Below are 26,730 nucleotides of genomic sequence, written 5' to 3' on the forward strand. Positions count from 1 at the left end.
GCTAAAAACTCTCTTCGTGATTGCACTTCGTGTATTGAAGAATAAATAGAGGTCGCTGTCTTTGGAACAGAGAAATAAAACAAATTTTGATGATGAAAACATTACACACAAAACTAGACATAAATTCCAAAGAACATACATGCACACAGGCATAGCCCTCGGACACAGACGGTATTGTGGTGAAGGCCCAGTCGGGGGAAGGCTGAGGGGTGGGGGATGGGGGACATCTGTCACAGTATCAACAGCACAAAATAAAATAAATAAAATCAGTTACAGGGATGTAATGTACAGTGTAGGGAGTAGAATCGATAATAGAATTAACTGTGATGACAGATGGTTCCTGGACTTGCTATGGTGGTCACTTTGTAAGGTATACGAATGTTGAATCACTATGTTGTACACCTGAAACTGCTATAGTGTACGTCAACTTTAATTAAAATAAAAATTTTAAAAAATAAAGAAAATTTCAAATTCATAAAAGAGTCCGGAAAGAAAAGATAGATTCTAGATCGTGGTGGTGGGCAATGTGCGGCTTAAGGCAGTGGGTTTCAATTCTCTTTTTTAGCAGCAGCATGACTTTATTCTTCTTATTTGCCAAATGGCGCATGATGAGAAATCTCAACATATGAAATACACGGGGGCAGCCCTGAGGGGACAGAGGCCACGGACGCCCCTTGTCTCCTTGGCGATCTTGGCAGGTTCCTCTATCAGCCCTCGGCTGCCAAAGACAGATGTCAGAAGACATGTGTCAAATTTAAACTTTGCCACTTACATGAAGTTTTACCCTGGGAATGTCATGTAGCCTCTGATGTGGTTTTCTCCTCTATAAAAACAAAGGAGCGGGACCCAGCTCCTTTCCGTTCTGCAAATGCTTTGACATCTTCAAGTTCGAGAACAGAGCTCCTTTCTTTGAGAAAGCTTCTTATCAAAGGGAACTTTTAAAATGTGATAGAAATATCTAGTAATTCCTCACATTTCCTTCTAGGACCAGGACCCTGCTGCCTTTGGAGAAGACTCTGTGCTGTTGAGTTCCTCCAGACATTATCTGAATATCCGCTACACCCTGCTGCCCTATCTCTACACCCTCTTCTACCGCGCTCATACCCTGGGGGAGACTGTAGCCAGGCCCCTGGTCCACGAGTGAGTTTCCTGACCCGCAAAGACCTTTCAGATCATAATTCCACTTTCCTCGTTAGTAGTAACAAGGTTCCTTGTTGCCATACGGTGAGCTGCTCTCCTGTATTGGAGGCTTCACCTGCCTTCTTTGTTCCAGGTTCTACCAGGACCCAGCTACGTGGGAGGTGCACGAGCAGTTCTTATGGGGGCCCGGCCTCCTCATCACGCCGGTTTTACATGAAGTATGTTTATAATCTGAACAGCGGGGTGGGATATGTCGCCTGTCTTCATGGCGCTATAGCTGAATAGGCTGGAGCCTGAGTGTCTTTGGCTGAGTTTAAATATAAATATGAATATAAAGGAGAGAAAGATTATGAAAGTTTGGAAATTAGAAAAATGGTAACTCTTGGTCCCACTCCCTTACCAAGGAAAAACAATTCCCATTTTGCAAGGTTACATGAAGCCTGTGTCCTTACGCATAGGGACAGAGACAGGGGCCTCAAATGCCTCGGGCTGGCCACCTGCCTGTACTTCCCTTTGACCAGAGGGGATGTGACATTGGGGTTAGGGAGAGAGGAGAAGAGGGGCGAGGGGCAGGGAGGGAGAGGGAGTGCCGGGTAAGGGGGGGGTGTTACTGTGGAGTTTGTGGTGCGACCTGGGGCAGTCGTGAGTGGGGAAAAGTGGGGGCGAGAGGGGAACGATCAGGATTATGCCGATCAGTTTGTAAACACGAAAGATCACCGACGTACTCATGTCAAAGGCCCTTGGAGCTGGTGTTTTCACCCCACCATCCCATGGTGGGACCCGCCAACCAGCGAGTGGTCCTGCTGGAAGGCTCTCCTGAGTGTCTGACTCTCTGTCTCCTCCCACCTGTCAGATTACACAAGTACCACGGTGAATGAACTTCCTCTGCTTCTCTTAGGACATTCAGGAGCCCGAAAGCAAAACGAACTTAATTGCTGGCATGGCTCGACCTCGAGTGGCTGTATTTTTGTTGGTGGACCGGGAGGGCTGTTCAGAGGGGCTCAGGGAGCCGCACGTGGAGGTGTCGTGTACACTGTAGCGGGGAATGCTCATGCCGCTCGTTACTGTTGTTCCCCTAGGGTGCGGACCGCGTGAAAGCGTACATACCAGATGCCATCTGGTACGACTATGAGACAGTAAGTGAGGTGGCCCGCTTGGCCCGGGGGCCTGCCTCTAGCAGAAGACGGCCGTCGGGCAGCAGCTGTGGTGGGAGCTTGGGGGAGGACAATACTACAGGTTTTACATCTAGTTGTTTGTGGGTGCTCTTCCCTGTGGGAGGCCTTTCCAAAGTACAATGAAATAATTGGAATAACCGGGGTAAGTTGGCAGGAATTTTCATTCTGTCCACCTGGCCACTGTGCAGCTGTCAGGACGAGCCGTTGGCCCGAGGCTGCGGTAGCCTCGCGAGAATGGAAGCCCGCGGTGGGATCACAGCGCGGTGTCACACAAAGAAACGAGCCGGGTGGGGATCTCAGCTCTGCCTGTGTGCCTTGGACAAGTCACTTCACTTTGGGAGTCAGGGTTCTGGTTTTCTCTTATTTAAAATGAGGCAGCTAAGCGAGAAGATCTCCAAGGTCCCTTCTAGCCCAAACAGCCAATGATCGGATCTGTTTTCCTTTGCTGGTTAGGGGGTAGCCACCCAATGGAGGAAACAGCTGGTACAGATGCTACTGCCCCCTGATAGGATAGGACTTCACCTTCGAGGGGGCTACATATTTCCCACCCAGGAGCCAAGCACAACCACAAAGGACAGGTAAGCTCCTCACTCTTCTGAGGTGAGACTGCTCTCAAGCTCCAAGAGGCAGGGTGTTGTGGGAAAAGCGAATATAGGGACTAACTGTGGATACACCCAGGGAGGAGAACTCCAGTCAGGGGCCCTCCTCCCCTCCTTTCAGGGTTGACCCCCAATTAGCATCTTGGAATTCACTGAGCAGGGTGAAAGTGTTGCCTCTCTGCCTTTGCATTTCCATAGCCTTTCACTTGTCAATTGAGTCAGGTTACAAGGAGAGTCACATGATCGTTCAGGAGGAGTTTTTTATGATACAAAAATTGTCCTCAAGGAGATTCCCTTAGACACGAGAGAATGCAAGTTAAATAGGAGCCAAAGTCAACACAGCTTCAAGGTCAGAAAGTCAGAAAGTGTGGGTTCAAGCCCCAATTTTACAAAATACCTGATGCATTGTGATGGCCACTTACTCTATTTCTGCTTATCACTTGTAAACCGGGGATGATGACAGTTTGATTTTAGAGTTCTTATAAGGATCAAATGGAATAATATAAATGATTTAATGTATATAAGACCCTTAGAAGAGTTCCTGACATGTGGTGAGCACCTCGTAGTGCGCATGTGATTGTTGGTGTTACCACAAATCCAGTTTTCAGCGGGAACCCTCTCCTTCGACTATTCTTCCTCCGCTCATTCCCTACTAACTCTGCTGTCCGCCCACACCCCGTTCCCCTGTTTCCATACGAGGTCAGTATCTCCTCAGTTTCTAGGACAGACTCTGAGATGACCTGCCCGTGGGGCACGAAGGGGGCTGGTGTAACGTAGTTCTGTCCCTTCTTCGTTCTCTGAAACTGAGACTTGCTCTTTGACAGTCGGAAGAATTCCCTGGGACTCATTGTTGCCTTGGACCATAAGCGAGAAGCAAAGGGACAGCTCTACTGGGATGATGGCGAATCGGCAGGTGGGCTCCTTACGCACCGTCCCTGTGTGGCTCCGCGAGATAGTCATTGCAGGCCGCCCACTACGGCACGAAGGCTGTTGTCGTGGGTGCTTCCTTCTGTGGCTTAGAGCCAGTTTATTCTGAGGTTTGGATGGCCAAGCACAGTGCACTGAAGTAGATGTCAGGTGATCAACATGTATGTTATTGACTCTATCCAAGCAACAGACATTATTGGATTTAATTATTCTCTCCTCCGGGTATCCTTATTAATACATAAAAATACACTGGGCTAGTAGTTTTGCAAAAATACTTCTTTGGTTATTATTGAGGAGAAGCATCTCATTTGTGTAGTGTGTTTTCCCACTGTAGGATTTCCATGTAAGTACCTCACATACGCCTAGGGTCTGTGAGTATATAAAAATCCCACCCTGCACAGAAGTAGCACTTATTAATACTTATTGGCTATTTATCATTGCACTGTATGCAGGGGATAGAAAGGTGAATAAAAGGTAGACATTGCACTTGAGGAACTCCCGGTGCAACAGGATAGATACGCTGTGCTCGCGGATAACTATGATGTGAGTCAAATGTTTTAAATGCCAGCAAAATAGCACTTCAAAATTGCACTCTGAACTTCACCGGCCTTCGGAGGATGGGCAGTGACTGTGGCCTGAAGTAGGCAGGGAGCCGCCGTGGGGGTTTGACAAAAGTGGCTGAGAAAGATCCAGTGGCAAAGGTGTTCCCGCTGAAGAGAAACTCCTGTTCTTCCCATGTAACGGGGACTCCTCCCTCTCTCTCTTCCAGATTCTGTAACGACGAAGAATTACACTCTCTATGAGTTTTCTGTCACTTCCGTAAGTACCGTTTTGGAGGAACATACAGTGTGCGTTCTTTCCTGTGACTGCTGCTGAGTTTTGGGTTGGCTTCAGAAGCTGAGTCATGCAGGGTGGGGGCAGCGCCTGATTCCAATGAGCCCGGAAAGGTTGCCAGTTCAAATGGAAGTTTTTAACCTGTGTTAGGGATATGTCTATAAGAATTCGGTGTGAGTTCGGTGACGAAGTCGTGTTTTGTTTTGTTTTGTCTTGTTTTTCTAGAAAAAATGCCTTGCCTGTGAGTTTTATATGATGAGTCCTGGCTTCCAAGATGTGCCCTTGTTTGGCGGGGGTGGGGTGGGCACAAATGTGTGCGGGCTGTGGGTGGGAGTGGGGAGTGGGGAGTGGGGCAGTGCCTGTCTGAGGTTCTTCCAGAACGACCTTCCTTTCCAGCCTCTGGGCACGGGTATGAAGTGGTGGTTTTGAGAGGCTGGGAGATGCAGAACATCACTTGCATCGTCTCTGTTTCCCAGGGGGACAGAGAGGAAGAAAGGCACTTAGTTGACCAGGGGACGGGAGAATTCTCGTTTGGTTTTCTTAGAAGTCTGACAGTGCCTGGGCAGAGATTTATTTATGGGGTCTCTTCCTTATTTCTTTTCTTTTAAATTTATATTGTTTTTTTCAATGATGCATTTTATTTTGAGATGCCCGTGGAGTCCCGGGTAGTTATAAAAATCATACAGAGAGATCTCTTCTACTCTTTACCCAGTTTCGCCAATGGCAGCATCTTATAAAACCATAACACAATTTTACAACAAGAATGTTGACACTGATGCTATCAAGACAGACAACATTCCCTTCCCCACGGGGACCTCTCAGTTGCCCTTTCATAGCCACTCCTACTTGCCTCCCCCTCCCCCTTTTTTAGCCCCTGGCAACCACTATTCTGTCTGTCATTTCTATAATTTTCTCCTTTCAAGAATGTTCCCTAAATGGAATCATATAGCATGTAGTGTTGGGGATGGGCTTTTTTCACTCAACATAATTCCATCAATGTTCATCCATGTCGTTGTGTATCTACAGCCCCTTTCATTGGTGAGCAGCATTCCAAAACCTAGATGTTCAGCTTTTATTGAACCGTTCACTTAATATAAGAGCATCTGGGCGATTTCTGTCAGGGGCTATTATGAATAAAGTTGCTATGAATGTTATGGACAGATTTTTGCGTGAACATATGTTTTCATTTCTCTGGGACAAGTGTCCGGGAGTGCCAAAGCTCGGTTCTACAGTAAGTGCATGTTTAGTTTTATAAGAAAGTGATAGGCTTTTTCAGATTAGCCACACCATTTTTCATTTATACCACCAATATATGAGTGATCCAGTTTCTGTGCATCATAACCAGCACCTGATGTCATGATTTTTACATGTTATTTTAGCCATTCTCCTAAGGGTGTAGTGATATCTCATTGTAGTTTCAGTTTGATGCCTAAGGATGTTGACTATCTCTTCATGTGCCTATTTGCCACCTGTATATTCTCTTAGGTGAAATGTCGCTCCAGTTCTTTTGCCCATTTTCTAATTGGGTTATTTGCCTTATTTTTCCTTTCAGTTTTGAGAGTGTTTTTTAAATATTCTAGCAACCAGTCCTTTGTTGGATTTATGGTTGGTAAAGATTTTCTTTTAGTCTACAGATGTCTCTTTTCATCATCTTAACAAAGTCTTTCATAGAGCAAACATTTTTTAATTTGATGGGTCTGATTTATCTATCTATCTATTTATTATCTATATATCTATATATTTATCTATGTATCTATCCACTATCTATTTAGTGGATCGCGTTTGGTATCCAGAATAAGAACTCTTCCTAGTCCTAGAGCTTGAATATTTTCTCCTATTTTTACCTAAAAAATTTATAGTTTGACCTTTTTACACTTAAGTCCATGATCTATTTTGAGTTATATAATTATACAATATATGTAATTAAATGTGTAACTTTTATATTAGATGCGAATTCAGGTTAAGGCTTAAGTTTTCTCTATGTGCCTCCAACTGCGCTGGTACCATCTGTTGAAAAGCTGTCCTTTCTCCACTGTGTTGCTTTTTCACCTTTGCAGAAACCAATTGGTCATATTTGTGGAATACCTAGTCTTTTTATTTTTTACAGATTTTATTTATTTATGTATTTTGGAGAGAAGTAAAGGGAGGGGGGAAAAGAGGGAGCAAAACATCACTGTGAGAGAGAAACATTGGTTGCCTCTCACACATGCCCCAATCGGGGACCTGGCCTGCAACCCAGGCATGTGCCCTGACCGGGACTCGAACTGGTGACCTTTTGCTTTGTGTGATGGTGCTCAACAAACTGAGCCATGCTGGTCAGGGTATGACTGGTCTTTTTAAACATCAAAGTGACCCCTTTTTTTCTTTAGTCTTTGGCTCCACCTTCTTTGTTTTAGCTCAACTTTGTCGCATTTGAACTATGGTTCCCTGAACAAGTTACCTAATTTCTCTGGGCTTCAGTCTCCTCATCTGAGAAATGGAGATCATTATGACCTCATAATTTGTCGTGAGAATTGAATGAGATAATACATGTAAAATGCTTAGCACAGTGCCTCGCACATCAGAAGCATTTATACAATTAGTTCTTATCCACATTATCATTAAAATAAAAAGAAAAATTATTTGGGTGCTATGTTGTGTGTATGTGCATGTCTATACCTGTGTGTGCCATGGGTTTCCCGTGTGCTCGTGTGTTTTTGTTTGCTTTGTTAGTATCTCTCTTATCTGCTTTAAAATCCCATGATGTCAGGAACATATTTTCTGAGGAATAGAATCAATAAATAACCAGTGAACCAAAGCGAGCACGAACTATTACTAAAAGACTGAGGACTGTTAAGTGTCTGGGTTAATGAGTTATCTGGGATGATTGTGAGTCACCATTTAGAACCTCAGAGATAAAGGGCGTAACTTCGATCTCAGAAAGAAAGGTGTTGAGTGGTATCTGGGCACAATTAGAATCTGATGTACTTGTTCTCTAAACTGACTTTTTTTCCCCCCCAGAACCGTCTACAGGCAAAGGTCACAAATAATAATTATAAGGACAACATCACATTTACAGATATCATAATCTTGGGAATGGACAAGCAACCTGCTGATTTTACTCTCCTTAGTGATGTTTCCACCTCTATCTCAAATGTTAACTACAGCGCGTCAACGAAGGTGGGCGATTGTTCTACCCTGCCATCCCGCGGGTCCCTTGTGGAAGGCCCTGGCCCGAGACTCTCACAAGCAGCTCTCCCTTGCTCTGCTGAGGTTGGGTAGGCACAGAGACTACTGGCATGCTGGAAAACCGGCCACGCATAGGCAGGATGTAGAAGGAGAAGCACGTACCTGCTAAACACGGACCCCTGCACTTTGGGTCAGTGGGACCCCGAAAGAAGGCAATTCTTCTCTGGGCAAATCTAAAGCTAGACATGCTGGTCCCACATGTGATACAGTTGGTATACTATTCAAACTATATTATTTTTTATTTTATTTTTTAATTGATTTGAGAGAGAGAGAGTAAGGGGAGAGCAAGAGAGAGAGACATTGTTGTCTCTCCAATTTGTTGTTCCAGTTATCTCTGCATTCATTTGTTGATACTTGCATGTGCCCTGACCAGGGATTGAACCTACAACTTTGGTATATCGGAACAATGCTCTAACCAACTGAGCTACCCAGCCAAGGCTCAAACTATATTATTTAATACATCAGCTTAATTCTGGGGGTATTACCCATCTGCCTTCTCATTTAAGTTAAAGACTCTCTTTGAGACACAGCTGATAGTTTTCCTTAGTGTTTTCAGCAATTTTTATATCATGAGAGAAAAGGAGAGTTAAATGAAACACAAGGGATAGTTCAGTTTTGTCCTTATTGAATGATTCTCTTAGCATGATAATCTCAGACAAAATATTCCAATTGTTAGTTGATTATGTCAAGTGCTGGGAAATTCACAATTTCTTAGGGCAGCCTCTTCGACTTAGACAACAGGTATGGCAAAGGGTTGGAGCCTGGCTTCTAGAGTTAGGCCGAATGGAATTCCAATCCTAGCTCTGCCATCCCTGAGCTGTGAGACTTGGACAGAGCATTAAACCTCTGCGAACCTCAGCTTTCGATTTTACAAATTAGAGATAGCCATTTTTTTTTGCAGTATGGGATTGTTGCAGCATTAATAGAGAGCATGTACATAAAGTAATTATCACAGTGTCTGGCCCATACACATGCTCCATAAAACTTAGCTATTGCTGTAACTGCCATCATGCTTGAAAGGTACACGCATCGCTCCTAGAAGGCAGTCACCTAACCGTGACAGCCCTGCCCATGACCCGTGCTCCTCAATGCCATCGAAGGCCTTCCCTTCAGTGTCCCGCAGTGGCTCCGTGAGGAATGAGCCGTGTGCATTTTCCCGACAGGGATGTCAAAAGCCTCAGAGGAGAAACAGTAATGTCCCGACTATCCCGTGGCAAAGTGGTGGTGCATGGACGGCCAGCTCCCCTACTGCTGACCTCCAGACCGTCCAGGAAGGACATTATCCAGGTGTCTCTACCTCTCCTCATTTGTCACCATGGCCGCCTTTCTCTTTCCTCAGGTGGTGAAAATCACTGATCTCAAGGGCCTGGAACTGGGACGAGAATTCTCCATTGAGTGGAAACTTCCGGTCAGCGACCTGGAGAAGTTCAACTGCTACCCCGAGGAGCCGGGCGCCTCCGAGGAGAAGTGCAGGGAGCGGGGGTGCCTTTGGGAGGTAAGCAGGAGGGGCAGGTTACCCCAGCGAGCCGGAAGCTTGTCCAGTCTGCCCCACGAGGAGCTGGGCACCTAGAATACACTTTGCGAACATTGCTGGGTAGAGTGCGAATCACTCTTCAGGAAAAAAACAGTACCGTGCCGACAGCTGCATTCTTTTGTGAACTCTGAGAGGTGAGTGACCTGCGTGTTCCTCTGAGGGCTGGAATCAGAGGAAACTCGTCACTGCTCTGGCTCTCTCTTTCCTCCAGCCGCCTTATTTTAACCCCCATTTTTATTTTTAACATAACAATAATACGTCAGGCATTGTGTATTTTAAGTGATTTTTCCCCCCGTCCACTGGAGTCCAAGCAACAAGGTAAGGTACGAGTCTTCCTCTCCATTTGAAAAATAGAATGAAAGCCAGAGAAAAATAAGTGACTTTCCCCATGTCACAGTGGGGACAACTACCCCACGGCAAGGAGGTGTAGCTTTGGGAGGCTGGAGCAGAACCCCAAAGCCTTAAGACTCCAGTCTCCAGATTAGGCTTCCTGCTGACCTTCACTGCTCACCTCCTACAGGAGGCGCGTGTGTATGTGCGTGTGTGTGTGTTAAGTGGACATCTCGGGGTTTTAAGAGCTACAAGTTCAAAGTCAAAGTGTTGGCAGGGTTGGCCCCTGTTGACGGCTGTGAGGGAGAATCTGTTCCATGTCTCCCTCCTAGCTTCTCCTGGTGTCCTGGCAATCTGGGGTGTTCCTCGGTGTATAAAGACATTACCTCGATATCTGCCTTCACCTTTGCGTGGTGTACTTGCCCTGGGTACATCTCTGCCTCTGTGTCCAAATCTCCCTATTTAATAAGGACACCAGTTATATTGGAATAGGCCCACCCCAATGACCTCATTTAACTAGGTCAACTGCAAAGACCCTATAGCCATCCAAATAAGGTACCTGGCATTAGGGCTCAACATCTTTTTGCGAGGAATGCAATTCAACCCATAATAATAGGCATGGTGTTGAGACTGAGTCTGTGTTACCCAACTTCTTTAGTACTTAGAGTTTCAGAGTGTGGGGTCGGAGGCCAACTGAATGCACACCTCCTCTCGTTCCAGCACACAACGGTTCCTGGCGTGCCCACCTGTTTCTATGACACTATCCCTAATTATGCAGCCAGTAACATCCAGTATTTGCCCACTGGCGTCAGCATTGACCTCACACACCTGACAGCCTCCGAGTCCCCGCGAGCAGCAGCGCCGCCACCATCAGCACGGGGCGCACGCCCTCAGCCCGCGGCAGCCACGACCTCTGACCCTCTCTCTGCAAAGATCAGCTTCCTGAGGCTCAACGTGACCTACCACACAGAAAGCATGCTGCAGTTCAAGGTAACCCCCGCGTTGCAGATTCTGGTCCTCAACAGGGAGTTGCTATGGGGGGACGTCATTGGAACATTGTTTAGTCCAGATCCCTCATCTGAGAGATGAGGGTGCTGAGGCCCAGAGAGGGAAAGAAAGGTCAGCACCTTAGGAGGTAGTAGAGCCGGGGTGTGGCCTTGGAGCCACCAGGGTTGTCAATTTCCTACAATGATGGGTCCTTTACATCAGAAAGATCCCCCAAGAATCACTCCTTTGCCCTGAGAAAACTGTGTCTGCTCAGTGGTAAGCCCACTTGGGTGGCGTTAATGCACTTCCCACACTACAGTCGCTTCTCCTGCAGTTGGTACTTCAAATGAACGTGCATCGGAATCACCTGCAGATCTTGTTCAAACTCACGTTGCTGGGCCTCATGCCCAGGGCTTCCTGCCCAAGAGTTTGCATTTCCAACAAGTTCCCAGGGGAGTCTGAGGCTGCACACTAAGGGCCACACTTTGAGAAGCACTGCTCTACTCAGATAGAAAGACAATGGGAGGCAGGTATGCTTTCTAATAACCGTGTTTTTAAGAAAGTACTTGGAAAAAAATGCAAGTGAGATAGATTTTAATAGCATTCGATTCAACCAGTGTGCTAAAATATTTTCATTTCATCATGTAATCCAAATACAGTTATTGAGATACTTTTGAATCTTATAATCATAGTAAGTCTCCAAAATCTGGTGTGTATTTTGCATGTACAGTGAATCTCAGTTCAGACGAGCACATTCCAAGGGCTTAATGGCCACACGGGGGTAGTGGATACCACCCTGGACAGCTCGCCCTAGACATTGCTTTTAACATTTTAATGTGGGGGGAATCACCCTCGGGATCTTGTGAAAATGGAAATTCTGATTCAGAAAGTCTGGGGGTGGGGCCCAAGATTCTGCATTGCTAACAGGCTCCCCAATAATATTGCTGCTTTTGGTGTGAGAAACAGAATTTTGGGAATCAAGGCCTTCGACAAAATATGCCCCAAGTGTGGTACATGGGCTAATACTATTTTGAGAAAAAGGATGCTCGCTCATGGCAGTATGAGGGTAACACGACCCAGCCTTGCACAACACGCTGCCCTTCTCTCATTTTGCCTGCGCAGCAGTCCTGTTAGGTGGGTAGGAGTGAGCGGTGGGCACAAAGGAGCAATGTTAAGAACGGAGAAGCCGAGCGACATCTGGAAGCTCACCTAGTAGGAGTATTTCAATATCTATATGAAAGCTCAGTGCTCTGATTTCCAACATACACACACATGCTCACGCATAGTCTTACACAATTGTGTGCACAGACCTGTTCACATGCCATACTCATAAACACATGCATCCTATCCATGAGATTCGATACCCTTAAATGACAAATTCTTTAGAGAAAGTGCCCTCCCTGGCTTTGAATGCATTGTTGCTGAGGCATTTTTGTGGCTCAGGACTTGCGTTGGGCACAGTGGGTAGGCTTGCCTGATGTCTGTTTGCTTTGGGACAGTTGATGCCTCCTGATGGGAACTGAATTGTATGAGCTGGCATGAAGGCCATTAGGTTTGAGATTCCATCAGAAAGTCTCCTTCTCTCTCCTTGTCAGATCTATGATCCCACTAATAAAAGGTACGAGGTTCCAGTGCCTCTGAACACCCCTCCATCTCCTGTTGGCTCCCCGCAAAACCGTCTGTACGATGTCAAGATTCAAAGCAACCCTTTTGGGATCCAGATTAGACGAAAAGCCTCTGGCACTGTGATGTAAGCACTGTTATTTGGCTCTAATTAGTGATTTTTAGATCTAATTACACTGGTTCTAATGAATACAGGTGAAATGTTAACCTTGGAGACTCTATGTGTGTGTGTGTTTTTCTAAACAGAGAATACTTACTTTTCCCTGCTTCAGTGGGGATTTCATTTTCTATTAGTCATTAACTCAATGGGAAAAATTAATCAGAGGTTTGAAAGTACTAAGTTTGCTTGATTTCAGAAAAAGAAAATTACATGATCTACTCATTGTTCTTGTTAAGTAGGACAGAGCACTCTATATGCCTCATAAATAAACAATAACAGAAGAGTCAGGAGAGAGGGGTGAAGGTCACTGAGGAGACAGAAATGGCATCTTATAGTCTTTGCTTCTATTGACACTGTAGATTTACAGCTCTTTTACAACGTTAAGCATGAAAGAAATTATCACCTCTCACCCCTGTCCTGCTGCTGAATGGCATGAACCAAAGGTCTGGGTTTTGCCCGGGGCCGAAGCTCCCCATCCTAACAGAAACCATCACCTGTGTGTGCACATGTGGACAGGCTTCAGCTCTTGACCGTGTGTCTGACTTTCTCTCTGTTGACTTCCTTGGTAGGAAGCACCTTGGCCAATCCAGAAAAGTCTCCGTTTCATGCGTTCCTGTTGGAACATTTGCTTAGACCTTATGGATTGATTCAAGCTGATGTGCCAGGCAATGAGAACGAGAAACACAGAGATGAGTGAGACTCTCAAGGGTCCATAAATCAGAAAAGGAGGCGTCAGCCTTGCAAACCACAGAATAAAAATACAAACACGGAATCTCAGTAGTGAGTCATGGCCACTTATAAGACCTGGGTCAGCTCACAGTATTTGTACCTGGATCCAGGTGCACAGTCACTCAGAAAACGTCACAATCAGTTAGGCATCCTAATCGTATTCCCTGTTGGCTCTGGCCTGTGAGCAGCTCGGCTTGAAGGTATGCTTTTGTTTTGCAGTTGGGATTCTCAGCTCCCTGGCTTCACCTTCAATGACAAGTTCCTTTCCATTTCTACTCGCCTTCCCTCTCAGAACATCTATGGCTTTGGGGAAACTGAGCACACAACTTTCAGAAGAAACATTAGCTGGAACACTTGGGGAATGTTTGCTCGAGATGAGCCACCAGCGGTAAGCAGAGAATAAGATTATTGATCAGTTTCTCTCCATGTAAATTTATTTATTTGTTATTGTTATTAATCCACACCTGAGGATATGTTTACTGATTTTAGAGCAGGAGGGGGAGAGAGAGAGAGAGAGAGAGGGAGAGAGAGAGAAACAAACATCAATGTGGGAGAGAAACATTAATCAGTTGCTTCCTATATGCAACCCAATTGGGCACTGAACCCACAACCTAGGCATGAACCCTGACCAGGAATTGACCCACAATCCGTTTGGTGTATGGGACAATGCCCTAGCCAACCGAGCCACCTGACCAGTGCACTCTGTAAATTTATTTTAATTCATATATGGTACCCCCTATTCACCAACTACAGCTTATGTTGATAAATTCTCTCTCAAATGAAATAGGCCACGTTATATAATGCTCTTCCATTCATGAATGTCTTTTAGTCTTTTAGTATAGACATATCTAAGTATAATATGTACACTAATATATATACTTATATATGTATAATATATACACACATATATAGTCCATGTGTACTATGAATTTTATTTTATAAACTTCTATTTAATATACTCTATGTGCCAGGCACACATAGCATAAGACAGTCTGATTTAATAAGTCACTGTCTTATTTAACAAAGCACTGTCTTTGTTCTCCAGAGGATTATAGGCTTGTGAGCGCGAAGCAGAAGCAAGCATGGCAGTGTAGTAGCGCGATAACAGAACTGTGTAATAATAAACAAGGAGGGCGCGCAGGAGGTTGGCGCTCAGCTCTTTACTTGGGGTGGAAGGGGGAGGGTCAAGGAAGGCTTCCGAAGGGCATGGCAGTGCACTGAATCTTCAGGGCTGCGTAGGGGTTGGCTGTTTCTCCATGAGGTGGAAAGAGTCTTTCCGGATTTGCTCTTTTTGTTTCTCACCTACTTTCCCCATGACTCTCCCAGGACAAGAAGAACTCCTATGGCGTCCACCCCTACTACCTGGGGCTGGAGGAGGATGGCCATGCCCACGGGGTGCTTCTGCTCAACAGCAATGCCATGGGTGAGCCAGAGGCGCCTTCCTGTGTCCGCTTTACTGGGGTCTGGGGTATCAGGAGAAATAAGGAAATCCAGGGCCAAGGAAGGAAATGCAGCTCATCGCCAGACCTTTAATTCATTCATTTGTTTCTTTATGATTTATTAAGCTCTCTTGTCCAAGTATTAGAAGTGAAATTCTGACTAAACATGGTCCCTATTTGTGTGTGACCTTATTTTTCTGTGTGACACTTCAATTGCCTTTCATGGAGTGGTATAAAATGTTGAGACTGACGTTATTTTGGGGGCACCTGAAACTCTGTCTCTGATCCCACTGCATGGGGGAAGACTTTCTAGGGGAGCCGGGCATGAAAGGTAGTGAGTGAAAATAGCACATATTAGGGCAGACCCCCTGTCTGGGTAATTTATAGTTCCAAGGGTGCTCCTAACCTTTTTTTTTAACAGATGTGACCGTCCAGCCCACTCCTGCCCTGACGTACCGTACCACGGGAGGGATTTTGGACTTTTATGTGGTTTTGGGGCCAACCCCTGAGCTTGTAACCCAGCAGTACACGGAGGTGAGAAGTCATCCTATTCACTAACAAACCAACCAGTGTTTATTGGGTATTGCCACATTCTTAGCTCTGAGAATTGCCACATTCTTAGCTCTGAGAAAGGCCAATTTGGGGATGTTCCTACTACATTATTGCTGTCTTTTCTGAGAGTAGGGTTTTAGTGTTAAAGAACTATTAAAAGTGCATTGATATCCCATATGTCTCTTAATTATTTGCTAAAAATCAGTAAGAACCACTGAGTTCTCAGGATTTCCTAGAGTGGAAGCTCCAGAACACAGGGAGACTTTCCATCATCCTGCATCCCTATGGTTGTTCCAAGTTTATTTGACTTTCTTATTTTTCTTGAATGAGACCTCTTAGATCAGACAACACTCAGCGGAAGTGTTCAAGTTCCTTCAAGCATAAGCTGGCCATCTTTCCTTCCCTAAGAAATCTACCTGGATCCATTTTTCTTTTTTATTCTAGTTGATTGGTCGGCCAGCAATGATTCCATACTGGGCCTTGGGATTCCAGCTGAGTCGCTATGGATACCAGAATGACGCTGAAATCTCCAGTTTGTATGATGCAATGGTGGCGGCCCAGATTCCCTATGTAAGAAGCCCTCACCCAGCCTGTGGTTTAATTAGTTGTGGGAACCTGTGGCTTACTATTGGTTGAAAATATCTTCATAGAAATTACTGATGATTCCTTTGGTACAAAGAAAATGTGGCTGTGGAGGTAGTCCTGTGTGGAAACATTGCTCTTTAAACTTATTTCACGCTACCCTTTTAAATCAAGGGTTCAAAACTGAAGGGCGTGACTCCTCCAGAAGTTAGCGGAGGATATTGTTAATTACTGCCTCTTGCCAGAAATATCCTACAGTAGCCATAGTTGGTCTTAAGCCATGACTTTGGGGACTTGTAAGTGGGAATCATGTCAGGATTATGAAAATTGTAGGAGATCACACTGTGACTATTTTTGGAGAGAAGGGATATAAAGTGACAATATGAAAGAAAGTAGTTAAAATCAAGCCTTCCCTTTGACTTAAACACAAATACTCATATAACACAAATCCTACAATGACAACCTAGCTGCTAGATAAGCCCTGGGAATTGCAGCCAGTTGCTGTCAACAAGCAGAATTGCACAAATTACCTGCTCTTTCTCTCTTTCGAAGATAGAATTCTCATCCCACATTCTCTTTCTCCGCTTTTAACTCACCTCCTGAGATTTGGAGGACAATTAATGATTAGAAAGTGAGAATAAAGTGTTCCAATGTTCTCATCAAAGATAACTTGAAACATTCACCAAGGCTTAATTTTTTTCTTTTTATATACTGCTACATTAGATATTTATTAAACACCAATTAGAAAACATAGGTAAATTAAAAGATGAAAGAAATCCATAGGTCTATCTCACCAAAGCAACCAGTGTAAATAGTATATGTTGGTTCATTCTTTTCTAAGTTTTGGCTTATGCACAAATCTCTGCTCCCTCAAACAAGTTTTACTTAGGATCATAAGGCAATTCAGATGATTATCAACTTCAGACTAAAGAAAATGCATATCTCTTTTTTTTAACTGAGCACCATATTTTGCTGTGTATAAAGCACACCCATGTTTTTGTGCACATTATACATAGGATTATTATAACCATGGTATGTAACCATTATATCCGTGTATAATGTGCACCCTTATTTTTCCCTCAAAAATTTGGGCAAAAAGTACACATTATACAAGGCAAAATATAGTATTAACCACTTTAGCCATCATTCAACAACCTTGACCTGGGTACATTCCATGTGCAGAAACCTAGGTTGGTTTGTACTGTACTGAGGAAAGGGAAGACAAGGTTCTCATCTCAAAGACCATCCAGACAAATGGGGATGGTGGGAAGAGTTTACTCCTTTGTGTTTTAGGATGCTAGAAAGTAATGTTCTTAAATGTGAATAAATTCAGTCAGGTACACTGGAAGAGAAAAGAGAAAACAGGCACACAGCCTTTTAGCTGAGTCCTGCTTTCTACCCTTGGACATTTAACTAGCACTTTTTTTGGAAGGCTCACTAACTTTGAGATTGGAAGAGTCAGAAAGACATGAACTGAGGGGAGGAAAGGGGAGAGAATTCCAGGGTGGGAAGAGGGGCAGAGGGAGAAGGAGTGGGAACCGGTGATCTGTCTGCAGGAATCAGGTAGCAATTGTAATAAGCCAAATGGAAAAGTGCGTCTGGTGGAGTCATGAGATCAGTTCAGAGGGTGCTGGGCGGGGGTCAGCAAGCAGCAGCCTGGGAGCCTGGCAGAGCAGTTCGGTGCCCTAAGAGGTACTGCCACGGGACCCCAAACACCTTGCTTGTCCCTTCCTGTAGGATGTTCAACATGTAGACATAGATTACATGGACCGGAAGCTGGACTTCACCCTCAGCAGTAACTTTCAAAACCTTGGTCCCCTGATGGAGCGGATGAAACAAAACGGCATGAGATTCATCCTCGTTCTGGTAGGTGCTTAGAAAGATTAAGTCTCATTTTTCTGTTTCTGTGTTCATGGTTAAAAACAGCACCATTGGGGGCGGGGAGGCGGAGTGCAGGGCAACTTGCTGTGGACCTATAATTATTTTTGTTAGGTTTGAAAAAAGCAAACAAAGGAGAAAACTACAAATAAAAAGGGATTTAAAAAATGATACTTACAATCTTTATTTTTCATCACTGAGTTCTTCTTACTCTGGGTAGAGTTAGAAGAACTGTGGGCTAAAACACCAAATACAGCAAAAAAAAAAAAAAAAAAAAAAGTCTCACTGCAGCAGGCTGTCCCTTGGAATAGCTGTATCTTAGTCTTAGTTTTCTCTTTACCATAGGGATTTCAAAAACCTAAGTTTCATCATCACCCAACAATGGTGAGACCCAGGGGACTTACATGTCCTTAATTAAACTCACCAACAACCTAGTGAGGATCCAGAAGACCAACTTCTTATTTTACATTAGAAGTTAAATACCCAGGTAGTAACCTGCAAATGGCCCTCCCTTCTAACTTCCATATAGTAGAGCATCAGTTGCTGACTTTTGTTCATTCATTCAAGTACTTATTAAGCCCTGGGTCTTTGAAAGTCACTGTTCTCAAAGGAGTGTGTGTGTATAATCTAAATAAATGACATGCTCTTTTTCTTACAGGGATTATAATTTATTGGAGGGATATAGCCACTATATAAACATTAAATATGTAATTTTGGGAAGTGATGATTTATGTGACAATTGAGAAATGGGGCACTTATAGAAAGTAATTGGGGCAGGTAAGGGACGAGGTTAATGGGAAGGCCACTTTACATGGACAAGTCTGACTACAGATATAATAGAAGAAAGAAGTTTCATTGTTTTGAGGAATATCGATCGCTGTGATACTGTGGAAACACAACACATTGCCCTTCTCTGTTTGAAGGTAATGACTTGTTCACCTGGCTTATCTCCAGGACTTGTTTACAAACATTAGCATCCTTTTTTTCCCCTTCGGAGTTTTATAGAGAAACATTAATATATTCTATCACTTCTCAACTGCCAAGTAGACACAAGACATATTATCCATGGGTCTCATTTGTTGTTTGTTTGTTTGCTTGTTTTTATGAAGTTCACCATTTCTTTCTGTACTGTGAATTGTTAAAATTTTGGAGAGCTTTTTTCTTGGAAATCTTTTTCTCATGTTTTCTGTTTTTGACTCTTTTGTTGCAGGATCCAGCCATTTCTGGCAATGAGACACAGTATCTCCCGTTCACCAGAGGGCAGGAAAGCAATGTATTCATCAAATGGCCTAATAGCAGTGATATTGTCTGGGGAAAGGTAAGGACTGGGAGGAGATGCCTATAATTAATCAGCATCGCAATGTCTTGATGGAAAGATGCTCTTAATAAATCTTGGTAAAATATATCAGGTAATTTATAAAGTATGAATGAATACAAATCTGTCTCATACTGATTAGCTTAATGAATATTACTAAGACCAAGGTCATAGGTCCAGTCCTCTAAAATATCAGTGAGTTTTATCTTATTGCCTGGAAATATGATGGGGTCCTACTTCTTACGTGGGTCAGCGGCTCATTTAACACACATGAATGACCCCTTTGAGAGTGGCTCTGAAATCCGTGTCTCCCAGCCACCTGCTCTCAGGACTTGTACTCGTCTTTGGCCTATGATGCTCAATCAGCCTTCATATTTAAATAAATCACTAAACCTTATGTATTATCCTCCTTCTTTAGTCTCCTTTAATTCCGTCTCAGGGGCCCCCGTCCTCATCCTCGTTTGGTGTAGGGCAACAGGATTTTAGGTGAACTTCCTGACTCTAGGGGACAGTAGCCCTTAGCCAGGATTCACACTCTGCTCTGTAATGACACTGTGCTGCTTTCTCTCGCTCTCGGTACACGCCACGTCTGCTGTGCCTTTGTGTGTTGCCTTCTCCCAGCTTACTCACGTAATACATGTGCCGAGAGCAATTCAAACACTCCTTCTTAGGGAGCATTTTCAATGCCTAGTTTACTGTTCCTTCCTTTTCTCTATTGTTGCCCACAGAGAGTACAGCATACAACATAGCACTTATGTTTTGTCTTTGAACTCTTGGAAAATAAGGACTGTTTCCTACTTAAATCCAAGTAGATTCAGGCCACAGAAGAGCACCTGGCATAGTGAGGTGCTTACTAAGTGTTTCCTGAATGAACTGATTCATGTATATTATTAATGTCCTTCTAATTATAGATGAAATTCATTGATAATATGGATTTTTTTTAATGCTACATATACTTGGAGTTCCCAATAAGTCATGACGCTGCTTACAAGTATTGAGGCTAAGTTTATAGGTTGTAAGTGGAAATCGATCTTGTTTCTTTAGTCACATTTGTTATTTATAAAGGGAATTTTGTTATAGGTTCATGACAAGCATGTCAGAGAGTTGAGCAATCATTTGAAAGGCGATTGTTCAGAGGACTTATTTAAAATGGATTTAGTTGATCATTAAGTTCAAAATTGAAACTTTGATAACTTATGGCATAAGTCAAGACACCCAGCTTATTTTCACCCAACAGAATTTCGTACATTAAGATCACAGAATTTAATTAATGGCCAAGATCCCCGAGATTTTTATAGAGATGCATGTCCTTAGAGTCTAACATGTGAAACATCTCATCCACTGTATGTAATGTGTTTTAAAGGTTTTAATTTTTCTGTTTTTCTCTAGGTTTGGCCAGATCTGCCCAATGTGAAGGTGGACACATCCCTTGACCATGAAACACAGGTTAAGGTATTGTTACACAAACATTTTTTGTTTTGTTTTGTTTCGTTTTTTGTCTACATTGCCCTAAGTATCTAGATACTTATGAGTTTTATCTTGGTGTTTGGGTAAGTAGTTCTAAGTTGAGTGTGCTTGTCACCTGGTAATTTTCTGGCAGGAAAAAAGATCCTCAAATGGAAAACTCAACAAGCAACTAAACTGGAAATGTGTAGGAGAAAATCATAAATGAAATACCTTTACATGTGTGTGTGTTTTTTTTAAATTTACTTTTAGAGAGGGGAAGAGAGGGAGAAAGAGAAAGAAACATCAATGTGTGGTTGCCTCTCATGTGCCCCCTACTGGGGACCTGGCCTGCAACCCAGGCATGTGCCCAGACTGGGAATTGAACCAGCAAACCTTTGGTTTGCAGGCCAGCACTCAATCCACTGAGCCATGCCAGCCAGGGCTACCCATGTGCTTTTAATGGATTGTTTCATTTAAGTCTAATGCTGCTTGAAAAGTAATGAACCAAAGGCTAGAGCACTTTCACTGGGAAGAGTATGAACTGTCTACCTGTAACACAGTTGGAAGGAGCGATGTCTTTGATCTCAGCACTTGACGTCCCTTCAGCTTGGGCCTCTAGCATCCCGCCCACTCTGCAGCTCACTCTGCCCCGGGCGACTGGTCTTCATTTGATAAGTGTAGGAAAAAGCTTTTGAATCTCTGAAGCCTCCTAGTTTAGCCAGGGACAGTTAATTTTCCAGCGCCTATGATTAAATGCCCAGTCATAAAATGAATCCCATGTTGAAAAAGGACTCAAGACTATCTAACCTTCTAGGAAAGTAAAGACTGAAATCAGCTGTCTCTGGCCTCTGTGCCCACCTTGAACTCTGTGCGGTGGAAGCAGTAGGCCCGGCCAAGGGCTCACCCTGAGGGGGCGGTGCCTCGCACCGCACCTGCTCAGTCCCCCTCCCCCCACACCCCCATCCTGGTCCGGCTAAGCCCGGTGTGAGGGCGTGTGTTGCTTTTACAGCTGTTCAGGGCCCACGTCGCCTTTCCTGACTTCCTGCGGAACAGCACCGCCGCGTGGTGGAAGAGGGAAATAGCAGAGCTGTACACCAACCCCCGGGAGGCGAGGAAGAGCTTGAAGTTCGACGGACTGTGGCTCGTAAGTGCATCCTTCATCATTTTTCTTTGGAAACACCAGCAGTACAGACCTGGAGAGGCAATTCAGAGACTAACAAAGCAGGGAACTAGGAATGGAAGAGAGGGTGCTAGCAGAGAATTAAGGTGCTGGGACCACCAGGACAAGCAGAGGGTCTGCCCAGGGACACAGTGTCTGGAGGAAGTCATGGGGGCAGATGCTACCACTGGAGAGGATGTCAGAGAAAAAGGCAGCCAATACCCTGGCTTCTCTTCACTCCTATCCTCCAATCTCTTGCCACCACCTCCCTTTGGCCACACCTACCCAGAGGCAGCAGTAAGGGAGCCTGGCAGCCATCCAGTGACACCCGGCAGGGCTGGGGGCAAGGACTGAATCCAAGGCCAAACAGACATTCCCCACAGTGCTATGGAGACGCCTCAGATATTTGTTATACTTGTCAGCTGGGCGGAAGAGCAGGGCTTCCTGCCATGTCTCTGGGATATGCGTCCAAAGGCTCTTCTGTTTGTGTATTTCCAGGGATGGGAAGCGTAGGCACATCCCTGCTTCCTTCCCCACTGCCCAGTGGCCTGAAATCCTGAGCGGGGCCTAGGCCAGCTTTGAAGAGCCCCTCAGGTGTGGGCCGGGCTGCCTGTGGCTCACCCAGGGACAAACATCCGAGTCCCCTGGCAGCGCAGGGGCTTCGCGGTCGCTCACCTTCAGGATATCCAGACAGGCACCGAGCAGACACATGTGAAAGGCCCAGGGTACTGCAAGCAGGCCAAGCACACGGCAAAGAGGTGTGGCCGGCTCCGAGGAAGAGAGAGAGCCCTCACTTTGGGATATTTGTCCCATTGGAAGAAAGCTGTAGCTGAATAACTCAGAATTGTCAATAGTGTCCCAAATACCTGCCTTTGCCCTTTCGTATGTACCATTTAAGATAGCCCCATGTTCAAAATGTTAACTTTTCCATGGGTAAAGCAGGCAATGACCATTTGCCACAGGCATCTCTCGCTACTTCTTGCATTTAAGGAATAACCCCTGCAAGTATTCCTGACCACCAGATTTGTTTCTGAGCTGCCGTCAGCTTCTCGGGGCACAGACCGTGAGACATGGCCGCCTGTCCCCAGACTGCGCTGACGTCCGAACTAGCTCAGCTACTGGACTGAGAAGGAGCAGGGGAAGAGAATAGTGATCACTGGCCACCGATACAAAGGGAGTAAAAAAGCGAGGTGAGATGGGAGAGCTGACTCGAAAGGAGATTTCCTGAGGTCTTAAATCCAGCCTCATCTCAGCCTTTTTGCTGCTATGAAACTAACCTCAGAAGCTCAAAACTGCAGCCTCACCTGGGACTTGAACACTCCACTTAAACCAACATGACTTCTTAGGGTCCATTTGGGTCCACACCTGAGGTTAAGCTGAATCAGTGAATCAAGCAGTTGTGTGAGGGCTTAAATAAGATGCTTTTGCCTCCAGGAGGTCAGCGTGTCCCCAAGCTAAGGCCACACGGCCTCTGACATCACGGAATCTTTTTTTGCTGATTCATTTCAGGATATGAACGAGCCATCGAATTTTGTGGATGGATCTGTCGGGGGCTGCCGCGATGGAATTCTTAACAAACCACCTTACATGCCATGTATGTAAAATGATTACTTCATTAAATGACCTCCCTGCTCAAAAACCTTGAAAGTTTCCCCCTTGTTGTCAATGTGAAGCCTCATTTTGGAGAGAGAAAACACTCTCAAACATGAGATAAAATCCCAAATAGGATAACCTTGATAAGTGCAAGTAAATTACTAATCAAGCATAGAAATAATGGCTTGATGTGAAAGAGACCAAGCAATGTATGGTGCATCTGGTTACACGGGTAACTATGGACTGATGGCTAAAACTCTAAATAACCCCCTACACACATGCGTGTGCCCTGGTTATCATATGGTGCACACAGAAATGGAGACTCATATGCCTTGGGGGTCCAAGGCACTTCAGAAAGATGAACTCTCTCACCTTACAGAAACGTGGGGAAGGAAGTGAGTCACCTACCTAAAAGCACCATGTCAGTTACCTGTGAGATGAAATCTGGAAATCAAGGTTTTTAATGTCCAGGTCATGGCTATGCTTCCTATTGTTTGTTAATTTCCTCCTTCCTTCCTTCCTTCCTTCCTTCCTTCCTTCCTTCCTTCCTTCCTTCCTTCCTTCCTTCCTTCCTTCCTTCCCTCCCTCCCTCCTAACCCCTTTCTTCCTTCCCTCCTTCCTTCCTTCCTTCCTTATTTTTCTCCTTCCTCCCTTAGTTTAATATTTGTGTATCAGGCAAACTAGAACAATTTAGCAACATTAATACAAACTTGATTGAAACCAGATCTATTCCCTTGAGAACATCACCATCTAGTGGAAGACACAGTCATGACATGGAAGGAGTGTTCCTTTAGCAGCTCCGTTCCCTGTCCTTACCCTTCATTAGATGTAAGGTTACCAAACATTGATTTTTTTTTTCCTAGTCAAAAGAAATTCTTGAAATTGGAGTTGTTACTGGTAACAGGGTTGTTGATTGAAATAGAGCAGTCCGAAGATGATGGACATTTCTAGTGAACGGGCAGTTCAGTTGTTTAGAACATAACTCAGCATTTCCCCTCAGATCTGGAGTCCAGGGACAGAGGCCTGAGCAGCAAGACCCTGTGCATGGAGGGCGAGCAGATCCTGCCCGACGGCTCCCGGGCACGGCACTACGACGTGCACAGCCTCTACGGGTGGTCCCAGACCAGGCCCACATACGAGTGAGTGTGTTCAGTCATTGGCAGTAGGGATCCTTTTCCACATTGTTACTTCTGCCCAGTCATGTATAGAGTGACGCAAGTTTAATGGATGACGGTCAAAATATCAGGAGTGGTTTCCCAAGCAACCGCACCACCTCGGAGTTGCATTAACCGAGTAGGTTGCTAAATTCACCTATTTAAAGTGAGCAGGTACTAGTCATTGCAACAATGGCAATCTTACTATAATAGATAATGGAACAAATTAACATGTTGAAATTTACACGATGTTATATGTCAAATATATTTCATTAAAAAAAATAAGTAGTTCCTCTGTGTTTAGTATATCCACAGAGTTGTCTAGCAATAACCACCAATTAGCAGCCATTCTCCACCCTTGTCCCCACCTCCTCAGCCCCAGAAACCACCCATCTACTTTCTACCTACACCGATTGCATAATCTGGACACTTCACATAAATGGAATCATACCACATGTGGCCTTTTGTGTTCCTTTTCAAGATTGTTTTAGTTATTCTGGGTCCCTTAGATTTTATATAAATTTTAGGATTAGCTTGTCAATTTTTGAAAAACAGTAACAGGGATGTTGGTAGGGGTTGCACTGAATCTGTAGAGCTATTTGGGGAGTATTGCCATCTTCATTATATTGTCTTCTGATCCATTAGCATGGGATATCTTTCTATTTCTTTAGATCTCATTTAATTTCTGTCAGCATTTTATAGTTTTCAGCGTATAAGTTTCTTGGCATTATTTTTTAAAATATTTTTTCTACCCCTCTTTCTTTTCGCCTTCTGAGAGCCCAGTTATGTGTGTGTTGTTGGTACATTTGATGGTCTCTGAAATTCCGTTTACCCTGCTTCATTCTTTCTTCTTGTGTTTTTTAGACTGGATCACATCTATTGACCTATCTTCGGTTTTGCTGTTTTCTTCTTCTAGCTCAAAGCTGATGTTGAGCTCAGTCCCTTCAGTAAATTTTTAATTTTAGTTATTGTATTTTTCAACTCCAGAATTTTGTTCCTTTTTAAATAAGTTCTGTCTCTTTATGGACATCCTCTATTTAGTGGGAAATCATTGTCATACTTTCTGTTAATTATTTAATATGCTTCCTTTTAGCTCTTTGAACACATAACAACTAACCTAAAGTCTTTGTCTACTAAGCCCCTCAGCAACATTTTCTGTGGCTGCTTGTTTCCCTGTGTGTATAGCATACTTTCATGTTGGTTTTTTTGTTTTGTTGTTGTTCTGTCTTTTTTGCATGATAATGCTAAATAATACATTGTAGCAACTCTGACATAAAAATCTGCCCCCACAGAGTTTTTTGTTTTTGTTGTTGCTGTTTTTGTTTTTTTACTTGTTGCTTATTTATTTAGCAACTTTTCTAATTCTGTAGTTCTGGGGGCACAGAGAGAATTTACAGTTACAATTTTCTAAAGCAAAGGGAGGTCAGAGCCTGGTCTTAGAGTCAAGGAGAAGCCTGCCTCACGTTAGCAGCCTTAGTCACCTCAAGTGCTTCTCCTCTGAGCCTTTTACCCCTTGCTAAGGGGTAAGTATGAGAAGGCGCACCTTCAAGCTTCAGGCAGTTTGTAAGACAGCCTTTTACTGCCTGTTTGCTCAGGCTTTTCAGTTCAGGCAGAAGTCAGTCCCTGGAACCCTCTCCTTCCCTGGTTCTTTCCTGGGCATGCACAAAGCCTTGCGCTTATGCAGTCTTTTAGATCCTTGAGAACTTTTACCAAGTTCTCCGTGTTGATGGTAGACAGGCTGTGTCTGGTCCACCCAGCCCTGATGCTGTGGTTTAGACTGCAAGCGCCCCGGGACCTGGTCCCCTTTGTGGCTAGCATGGGGCTCAATAAACTCTTTCTCTCCAAAAAGCTTTCGGCTGTGAGAGGTTTTTTTTTTTTTTTTCCCTTTTCTAAAACAGGTTCTAATTCTCCAGGACTGACTTTCACATTACCAGCCAAGCTTGTGTTTGCCCCAGCTGAAGCCACAGCCTGAGTACCTGTGATGTGGCCAGAAAATTGCTATTGTTTTAGTCTTTCCCTGGTCCAGGGGAGAGGGGGAGGAATTTTTTCTCTCTGCTGAGTTGAGCTCTGAGTCTAACCAAATGGCCGCAACACCCTGAGAACGGAGGTTCTCCAGAGGGCTGGAAGTTAGAAATAAAAATAGAAATAAAAATGTTACCGTGTTCTGGGGATGGGGCTTTTAACAGAGCTCCAAAATCAGCCAGACCTCTCAGGCTGCTGCAAGGCTGCTGGCCTTTGGTGCCCGTGAGCTGGGGAAGGGTCAGCCTGGGAATCAACCACGTCGAAATCCCATATAACTCGCTGTCTCATCCGCATTTAGCAGTTTCTCCTGGAGAGACAATTTGT

At 44.4% G+C, this 26,730-nt stretch overlaps 1 protein-coding gene across 1 annotated transcript in view; it reads left to right on the forward strand.

Annotated features, from left to right (window-relative positions):
* Positions 1 to 26,730, forward strand: part of MGAM2 (maltase-glucoamylase 2 (putative)) — a 74,088-nt gene that overhangs the window by 29,699 nt on the left and 17,659 nt on the right. The window contains exons 17-36 of the mRNA XM_054564228.1: positions 986 to 1,140; positions 1,274 to 1,358; positions 2,220 to 2,276; positions 2,769 to 2,893; positions 3,739 to 3,827; positions 4,611 to 4,660; positions 7,676 to 7,834; positions 9,243 to 9,398; positions 10,488 to 10,757; positions 12,350 to 12,504; positions 13,486 to 13,654; positions 14,593 to 14,689; positions 15,127 to 15,239; positions 15,702 to 15,827; positions 17,577 to 17,705; positions 18,928 to 19,035; positions 20,422 to 20,484; positions 21,488 to 21,622; positions 23,147 to 23,231; positions 24,231 to 24,369. Of these exons, the coding sequence (XP_054420203.1) occupies positions 986 to 1,140; positions 1,274 to 1,358; positions 2,220 to 2,276; positions 2,769 to 2,893; positions 3,739 to 3,827; positions 4,611 to 4,660; positions 7,676 to 7,834; positions 9,243 to 9,398; positions 10,488 to 10,757; positions 12,350 to 12,504; positions 13,486 to 13,654; positions 14,593 to 14,689; positions 15,127 to 15,239; positions 15,702 to 15,827; positions 17,577 to 17,705; positions 18,928 to 19,035; positions 20,422 to 20,484; positions 21,488 to 21,622; positions 23,147 to 23,231; positions 24,231 to 24,369 (2,465 nt within the window). The remainder of the gene's footprint in view (positions 1 to 985; positions 1,141 to 1,273; positions 1,359 to 2,219; positions 2,277 to 2,768; positions 2,894 to 3,738; positions 3,828 to 4,610; positions 4,661 to 7,675; positions 7,835 to 9,242; positions 9,399 to 10,487; positions 10,758 to 12,349; positions 12,505 to 13,485; positions 13,655 to 14,592; positions 14,690 to 15,126; positions 15,240 to 15,701; positions 15,828 to 17,576; positions 17,706 to 18,927; positions 19,036 to 20,421; positions 20,485 to 21,487; positions 21,623 to 23,146; positions 23,232 to 24,230; positions 24,370 to 26,730) is intronic.

Source organism: Pteronotus mesoamericanus, unplaced genomic scaffold (assembly GCF_021234165.1).
Source record: "Pteronotus mesoamericanus isolate MK-2021 breed Mesoamerican mustached bat unplaced genomic scaffold, CSHL_Meso_final scaffold_85, whole genome shotgun sequence".
Lineage (NCBI taxonomy): Eukaryota > Metazoa > Chordata > Mammalia > Chiroptera > Mormoopidae > Pteronotus > Pteronotus mesoamericanus.